This window comes from Neoarius graeffei, chromosome 25 (assembly GCF_027579695.1).
Source record: "Neoarius graeffei isolate fNeoGra1 chromosome 25, fNeoGra1.pri, whole genome shotgun sequence".
Lineage (NCBI taxonomy): Eukaryota > Metazoa > Chordata > Actinopteri > Siluriformes > Ariidae > Neoarius > Neoarius graeffei.
In genome coordinates this window covers 3,760,071-3,769,499 of record NC_083593.1, presented here as the reverse complement: position 1 = coordinate 3,769,499, position 9,429 = coordinate 3,760,071, and the positions used below count along the sequence as shown (strand labels likewise).

The 9,429-nt window shown below is 39.3% G+C and overlaps 1 protein-coding gene across 1 annotated transcript; it reads left to right on the top strand.

The window, feature by feature from the left end:
* The first annotated feature begins 607 nt into the window (after positions 1-607).
* On the top strand, positions 608-8,160 carry LOC132873544 (cornifelin homolog B-like). Its single transcript, XM_060909221.1, has 4 exons — positions 608-737; positions 3,071-3,184; positions 6,716-6,870; positions 7,752-8,160. The coding sequence occupies exons 2-4, from the start codon at positions 3,079-3,081 to the stop codon at positions 7,875-7,877; spliced, it is 387 nt and encodes a 128-aa protein (XP_060765204.1). The 5' UTR covers positions 608-737; positions 3,071-3,078; the 3' UTR covers positions 7,878-8,160.
* The last annotated feature ends 1,269 nt before the right edge of the window (positions 8,161-9,429 follow it).

The window sequence follows — 9,429 nt, the reverse complement described above, 5'->3', positions numbered from 1 at the left end:
GGTGAGGTGTGCTTGTGGATTGAAGAGAACTTAATATGGTGATTTTTTTTTTTTTTTGAGTTATTTGGGAGCAGGTCTGAGCATCGCTTTGAAAGCTGATCTGTTTGAGCAGAGTGTACAGGATGTGAGAGGATGTGACCAAGCTGGACAGATGAAAGTATTAAAGTGCTGCTACATCACTGTCTTTAGGCAAAGATGAAGTGAGGGGTAAATCCCACAGCATCACTATGGTCACTGGATGTAGAATGGCATTGTGGGTAATTCATTACACCAAAGTGAAAGTGTAAAAAAAAAATAATAATAAAAAATAAATAAATCCCAGAATTGCTGCTGGATCACACTTGGGGGGGGGGGTGAATAGTTTTATTCTGTTTAGTGTTTTTTCTTATCTTTTGTTTCTTTTTTTTATCTTCGTCATCCTCTGCTGTCTCATGTTGAATTCATCACCATGGTTTCGTTCCTCACTCAGCACCCAGCCGTGAGCTGAAACAAGTGACGTTAAAAATGTCACGTCACTTCATATCTTAATACGGTACTTATTAAGAAGGTCAGTCCATTTCCTTGTCTGTTGTTCCTCCCATGATAACTCAGTTTCGCCTTTGCTCCGCACCCTACTGTTCAGGTTGGACAGGTTCAGGTAGATTTTTTTCCCTCTGCTGATTTCTTGACTATAAAGTTCTGAGCGTTTGTATTCAGCTGTAAGTCCGAGTCAGAGAATTTCAGACAGCAGATTACAGGTAAGATAAATGCTGATTAATTGGAATTAAGGTTCTTGTTTTGTGTTTCTTGTGAGGGGGAAACGAACCTTAAAAAAATCAGATATTAAAACTTTCCACACTTTCTATATTGAGACTTTTTAATAAGTGATATATTTTACTTTGACACGCCTGTCCACACCTGATGCAGGTACGTAAATGATGTTGTTGTTATTTATTTATTTTTTTATTATTATCATCATCTGGGTATATATGATATTGGATATTACACGTTTGTGCACAGATATGAAGTTGATCTTCAAGTGGTGAACAAAGTATTTTCAACACGAGAAGCTAAACTACATATCTTCGCACCACTGTGTAATGTTGTTTATATTATATGGAGACATCCACACAAAAAAAAGCAAGCAAGTTAATCAAAAGAATTTAAATTTTGAACCGGTTCACCATTTTGACAATGCGCATCTGGTCAGTGTGAAAACGCTGGGAGTGACGCCGTTGGAGTGAAATATTGGGAAATATATCATTCAGATCCGCGATGTATTTCGTATGAAAAATGTGAGTTTTTCAACCCGAGAAGATAAACTTCATATCTTCAAGCCATCGTGTGATTTTTCTTTTTATTATATCGACACATTCACAAACAAAGTCCCCAAATTTATCAAAACAATAAATTGATTTCCTCACGAGTGACAAATCAAGATTTATGTCCTGGTTTTGGTTCTCCACGTCCCGGATGGAGCTCGGATGAAAAATATGAGTGGCGTGTTTTCCACTAAAACACTTGCGTCCATATAGTATATAAGCGTGATAGACATTATATATAACCTTTGTGAATATTTCTGTTTCAATGTTAATTGAATTATCCTTCTCTGATACAGTAAGTCCACATGAATTTTTTTTTTAAACTTTCAGTTTGTCCAATAAAAGGGAAAAAATGGTCAAATTTTATCTCTGGAACAAAAATCCTACTTAAAACCCTGAAAAATGGAAATTAGAATGTTCTGATACAATATGTTTGCCAATTGTTGTGTTTAGCAATAATGTTAACTTCGAATGAAACATCTTCGAACGTCTTATAAATTGTGCCTGAGGTTGAATTTAAATTGAACTAAAGCCACCAGGTACAACACAATTTCTGCAGTGTTTTACAAGCAAATGTTTAGAAATGTGGGTTTGTTTCTGACATTCTGCTCCTGAGTTTGTGTAAATTTGCGTACCAGGAGATGTGAACCTTCACTGATGAGTTATTGTGATTTTTTTTTTTTAAATAAACAGATTCCACTGTTTAAATCGTTTTATTTACGTTACACACCAATTTCATGAAGATTTTCTGAGTCTTGTCGTCATTGCATATTAATGTGAAATAAAGCAGTTCCAAAACAAATCCATAAATTAAGATGGTTAAATGTCGAGAGTTTCAATGAGGACGAAAGTAATGGCACCTTATAAAAGGAGGAAGTGTGTCTTTGATGGCTGAAGCACTGCAGTGGCCGAGCTGCATTATTGGAACGTTTTATTTACAAGGCTCTCTTTCACCACATAGCTGTCATTTGTTTCATCGCCTCTGGGAGATTTTGACCTTTTTAAGGCCGTTAGTGGGCTCTTGGTAATTTACAGCTGTTTAGTGTTTCATGTATTTATCTGTCCACGCAGAAAATCTGTGAAACATTTGTAAATATGGCATAAATGTTTCGTTCACTTAAATCTGCGAAAACATTTAAACACAACAGGCCTCGTTTATCAATCTGTTCGGAGAGCTGTGTGGAAATGTTTTCAGCCAAGATCGTTAGAACTCCCCAATTAATCACAATTAAACTTAGCAGTTAATTATGTCTCATATTAGCAATTTGTATAATTACCTACAGATGTGTGTTTGTTTCATTACTTTAATGCGAGTTTGTTGTTCACATATTTTCGGCATGTTTGTGTGTTATACTCTATCACGACACTGTACAAATATCATCAAACTGAGAAAAGAAATCGGTTCAAGAATGGAGCTTGAATGATCAAGGTTGCTGGAAAAATTTATCAAACTGTCACTTTAATCCTTTTTTCTTTTTAGGATATAACAAAAAAAATGAGAAATTCTGCTACATTTCACATTTTGAGGCTGATACTGTGGAATGAGGAACATGCGTTTAAACACCCCCCCCCCCCCCCCCCCCCCCCCCATGGCTAATAGTGGAACAAAATAACTAAGTCAAATAGTGAAGATGTTTGACATCTTTGACACTTGACATCTGTAGCATTAACTGCTCCCTCTTTTGGTTTTGACAAAGTTGTTGTTAGATCTTTATTTCCTGTCCTTATGCAATAAAATCAGCCATCTCAGATGTGTGTGTGTGTGTTAGCCGCAGAAATGACGAACAAGATGGTGATTAAGCAGCCGCAGCCGGTGATGGAGTCCCTAGATTCAGACGAGTGGACCTCCAAGATCTGTGACTGCTGTGAAGACAAGGTCGAGTGTAAGAGAAAAACACACCGCTGTTTGGATCTCATCTCATTATCTGTAGCCGCTTTATCCTGTTCTACAGGGTCGCAGGCAAGCTGGAGCCTATCCCAGCTGACTACGGGCGAAAGGCGGGGTACACCCTGGACAAGTTGCCAGGTCATCACAGGGCTGACACATAGACACAGACAACCATTCACACTCACATTCACACCTACGCTCAATTTAGAGTCACCAGTTAACCTAACCTGCATGTCTTTGGACTGTGGGGGAAACCGGAGCACCCGGAGGAAACCCACGCGGACACGGGGAGAACATGCAAACTCCACACAGAAAGGCCCTCGCCGGCCACGGGGCTCGAACCCGGACCTTCTTGCTGTGAGGCGACAGCGCTAACCACTACACCACCGTGCCGCTGCTGTTTGGAGCTAATACACTGTAAAAAAAAAATAAATAAAAATAATTAGTCAAGCCAACTTAAAAATGTAACGCAACCTGCTGCCAAAGGATTTTGAGTAAACTCAACTCCGGACCAAATAGTTGTGCTGACTTGCTCTTTTAAGTTGACACAGATGAGTATTTTATGTTGACCTTACTTTATTTAGCAAGTTCAGTGCATTCAAATTGTGATGTTGAAATAAATTGAAATAATCATTCCAATTAACTTGGAAAAGCAAGTTGGCACAAAAAACAAAGTTATCCTAAACTATTCTTATTTTAAAGATTTTTTTGGGGGGGGCTTTTTCCACCTTTATTGGGTAGGACAGTGTAGAGACAGGAAATGAGCGGGAGAGGGACAGGAAGGGATCAGGAAATGACCTCGCGTCGGAATTGAACCCAGGTCTCCAGATTTATGGTATGGTGCCTTATCCACCTGAGCCATAACACCCCAACATGTTCTTTTAAGTTCACATAGAAGAGTATTTTATGTTGAGTTGACTTGACTTGCCTTTAGAAGTTCAGTCCAACAAATTTAGTTGAAATAAATTGAAATAATAATGCCAATTAACTTAGAAGAGCAAGTTGGCACATCATGGTTCTAAGTTGAGTTTACTCAAAATCCTTTGGCAGCAGGTTGTTACATTTTTAAGTTGGCTTGACTATTTAAAATTTTTTTTTACAATGATTTAGTGTGCATTACATTTTTTAGTGAACACAAACCTCTCAACACTTAAGTTCTACTTCACTTTGCCTATTATTACACAAACAGAAACAAATACCGACATACAAGGAGGGAATTCCCTGGCGTCTGTTGAGGAAAGCTTAGTCATGTGATGCATCGTTAGGCTGCCATTTTGGACGTCACGGCTCGAATCAGTTTGAATGCGAGGAAGGCGACAAATGAAAAACATAAAAGAAAAAGGAGCGAGATGCAGAAAACACCTTCACTATCCAGCAACGTAGGGCATTTACAGGGCGAGCAGAGGGAGAGGTATTTGCAAATATTGAGGTTAGCAGGCTTAGAGAACGACGTTTACCTGCTTCCACCAGGATTGCTCATTGATGTACGGAAGTACACGAAGCCCTCGTCTTTACCTGACTTCGGCCCACATGAGCTGTATACCCATGTTGTTAAAAACCCATCGCCATACACAGGTATTGATCTGAAAGCGTATAAGAGTTTGGATGCCGACAAATATTTTGTGTCAGGCTGGGTAACATGCCTACATCAGCGGGTCGTCCCTGGAGCCGGGGGTCGCCATCTTATTACAGCTAAGGTTTGTTCACATTTTCATTTACTTTTGGTCCTCAGGATAAACAAAATGTTATTAAATGTCATTGAAATAACTTCTTAGTCTGTTGAGACATGGCCCGTTATAAATTTGCTGTTACCAGGCAATGACCAAGAACTGTATTATTAGGGTCGGTGTCTGTGTTGTAGCAGTGTACTAGCAACTAGCTGTTAGCACTAGCTAATGTCAACAACATAGTAGCTGGTATGTTACTGTAGCAATGTTTACGTTCAGTCATTTGGATGACTGTTAAAACCTTTCAGTCTCAAGTTTTTCCTTTACTGTATTTACCAGTTTACTGTAATTATGATCCGGCAGCTATTTACACCGGATCCAGTGTAAATAGCTGCCGGAGTGCGCTCCAGAACCTCGGCCGGAGCACTCCGGGAGCAAGCCGGAGCGCGCTCCGGAACCTCGGCGGGAGAAAGCCAGAGCGCGCTGCTTAATTTGAGGGGGAGCAAGCCAGAGCGCGCTCCGGCAGCTATTTACACTGGATCCGGTGTAAATAGCTGCCGGATCATAATTACAGTAAACTAGTAAATCCAGTAAAGGAAAAACTTGAGACTGAAAGGTTTTAACAGTCATCCAAATGACTGAACGTAAACATTGCTACAGTAACATACTAGCTACTGTGTTGTTGACATTAGCTAGCTTGACCTTCAAAATGGCGGACACCGGGGCATCACGTGAGCCTGTGACGTCAGGTGAAAAATCTCAATACAACATCTCATGTCAGTTTCCACGGACTTCTCACCACCCAACCGTTGAAACTTTCGAATTTGTGAAGTGCGCATGCGCAGTGGCATTGGTTAAGGGGCGTCAATCAGCATTTGAATATATAAGTTCACTTAACTTAATTTTCCAATTCCTATGAACTTGTGGCGAAGGAAAGGCGTCTCAACTATTTTTTTTTTAAGCTACTTGAACAATTAGAAGGGAAATTTGTTCATTCAACTTAGAATCCTTTTTTTACTCAACAATTTTGCAAGTTACATTTTTTACACTGGTAACGAATAAAACAGAAGTCTGTAAATTTGTTGCTATTCGAGAAATCATGTATTAAAACGAGTGCATTAATATACACCTGTGATTTGCAGCTGCACTACTGTCAGAGCTGCTGTTCTAGAAAATTAATTGACGCCTGACTGTCGACCAATCAGAATCCAGAACTCAACATTGCTGTGGTGTGAAGTTTATTATTGTGCATGTGGACTCTGTTGATGAGGAGAAAATGATGGAAAATCCTGTAACAACTGTTATAATATGATCAAGTATCCCACTAACTAATGTGGGGATTTTGCGTGGGCTTCTCAGACATCTCATCTCATTATCTCTAGCTGCTTTATCCTTCTACAGGGTCGCAGGCAAGCTGGAGCCTATCCCAGCTGACTACGGGCGAAAGGCGGGGTACACCCTGGACAAGTCGCCAGGTCATCACAGGGCTGACACATAGACACAGACAACCATTCACACTCACATTCACACCTACGCTCAATTTAGAGTCACCAGTTAACCTAACCTGCATGTCTTTGGACTGTGGGGGAAACCGGAGCACCCGGACACAGGGAGAACATGCAAACTCCACACAGAAAGGCCCTCGCCGGCCCCGGGGATCGAACCCAGGACCTTCTTGCTGTGAGGCGACAGCGCTAACCACTACACCACCGTGCCGCCCGCTTCTCAGACATTTTAAATGAAATGCAACTTGCATGAGAAACCGCTGCATGCTTGGGCTACATCAGTATGAGTTACTGGGTCGGTGTGTTGGAATGTAAAGTGTTGAAACTACAACTTGTGTGTGTGTGTGTTTTCAGGTTGTTTTGTGTTTTGCTGCTGCCCGTGTTTCGCCTGCATTAAATCAAAAGAATATGGCCAGTGTTTGTGTCTCCCCCTGCTGGATATCTGCAGTATCGTCTCGCCTGCCACGTGGGCCATGAGGGTGTCGATGCGTGAACGTTATGGCATTAGGGTACGCTGAAAGGTTGCTTGATTTAAATATTATAATCATCATGGTGAAATGTTATTGCTCAACATAGACACACTGCTTTCTGTGACTTTTCACCTTCTCACCTTGTTAATGTGGTTATTTTCACCAGAAGAGCACAAGGCTAACCTCTAATATCACCGCTTCATAACTTTACTTTGTACCTACTTTTTTGGGGGGTATTTTAATTTTACCTTTGGCAACTATTGGCCAGAAATGAAACTTACTGCAAAACGGTAGAAATTTGTCGATTGTGCATATAAACATGAGTAAAAGTGAAGGTGGTCTGTCTCGAGCATATTTTCAAAACAAGTCAGGCTAACAGGGAAAATAGTTGTCAATTTATTGGGTAAAATAATTGAAGAAAATTAGACGGCCGAACTGCTGGTCATTTCCATTAGGGCAAGGTAAATCTTTCTACATGTGAACGTTGTCAAAAATGCGTCCTGATGATAAAGGGGGGAAAAAAACGAACAAAAAACAAAGAAACGACACTGATCATAGTCCAAAGGCTAAGCCTATCTATACATCAAGTTAAAACACAGGACATTGTTTTGATCCACACCACAACAACGAGAAAACCTTGATGTCCAGAGCCACCATGGTACGATGGAGGCCAAAATGACAGTCGACCAAGCTGTGAAGTACAGACAGGATGGTATGATAAAAATATAATATCGTGATACTCGAAGGCATTACTTCAATATCGGATATGTATCAAGATATTGTTTGTTCGTAAATTGATGGTGAAACAGGAGAAAATATGAATTTTTTTTTAAAGAATCAAATCAAAGTTCATGTGAAAAATAAAATTAGAAAAGAAATTAAAGAAGCAGTATGTGTGTGTTTTTGTTTTTCGCCCCCAGGGCACAATCTGTAACGACTGTGTGATTGCGACGTTCTGTACGCCCTGCGCCTGGTGCCAGATGTCTCGTGAGATGCAGTATCGTACAATTCCCATCACCCTGGTCAATACCAGATCAAAGAACTGATCCGGATTCATCTGTGAGCAAAATGTTCTGTCCTGGATGAAGAACCAACAGCGTGTTGTATAACTGTGTATATATTTAATATAAAGGTTCTATTTATCAGTGATTAATTGCATGAACTTTCTTTTGCTAATAATTCAGAGTTCTGTGAACTTTACCTCCATGTATTCTTTCTTTCTTTCTTTCTTTCTTTCTTTCTTTCTTTCTTTCTTTCTTTCTTTCTTTCTTTCTTTTTAAAGTTGTATTCTTAAAATTGTCACTAAAATAAAATGTGCAAATTCTGTCAGCGCAGTGAGAGGTGTCTGGTCTTTGCTGAAATTTTGCAAAATTATTTATGAATAAAAAAAATGTACAAGTTGAGATTGCGTAAGTATTTTGCACCTGTTTCTGAGAAACATTTATTTTACTGCTGAGTGAGTCATGGCACAATTTACGTGGAATTAAGGTTTGTGTGTGTAATTGGCATAATGTGCTTCCTTATAAATGCACTTGTTCTGGGAAGAACCCAGGAGAACTTGTTTAACATCGAAGTAGTTACAAGTGAGCTATCAAAATAATTCTTCTGGAAAAGCAATTGCCAAACTTTGTACATCCTGCAAAGTGGCATTAACTAATTAATTGAATAAATTGAAAGAGTATGGAACAACTGTGACTGCCAAGAGGAGGCAGTCAACTAGAGGTCAGAAATTGGGTAAAGAGGGCATTAATTGGAGAAGCGATCAAGAAGTCAAGGGTGGTGCTCAGCATCATGCTACCACAACCATGCTTCAGTGTGTATGGTGTGAAATTATCTTCTCATGGTATAAATGGGAACATCCTAAACGTTCTCTAAAACCTTCAGAGTTGCCATGTTTTTGTTTGGCATGACGCATTGTTGAATTCTGATTGGTCAGAAGGTGCCGATTACGTTTGTATAACAGCAGCTCTGGCAGGAGTGCAGCTGGAAACCTCTGGTTTATCTTAAAGCGCATGTTTGACAAAATTAAGTTTAACTATAGACGGCTGGAAAGTAGCTGTCGATCTTTAAAAAGTTAAACGTTTAGATAATTAGTTAATAATTAAAGGTGATAATCTTTTGTAAATTGCTGTATCAGTGAAATAAACCTTCAGGACATGTTATAGAAAAATAATCAATTCCATTGTGGAAATAGGATCCATACTTCATTATTTTACCGTGATCGCATGACACGGAGTGTTTTATTCCATGCATTATGATTTTAGTGATGTGTTTGGGTATTAACCTCCTGATGAAATGTGTCAAATTGGTTTAAATGTTATTTAAATAGTAGCTTTTTAATGCAAGGACACTTTACTGAGCTAACTTTATTCTCTAACCACTGTCACTTGGAATAATTAAAGACGCACAAAAATACTTTCACTTCGAGCCCTGTGTATTGGTGAACTCTCAATAAACAGCTGGAGTGTTAAATAGGTGTGAGAACATTAAGCTCGTTAAGATCCTCAAAATAAAAGAACAGAAATAAACTCTTCCACCCAGTGTATTTATGGAATGGAAGAAATATTTGAGGAATGTTCTAGTCCTTCTTCTTTTAGA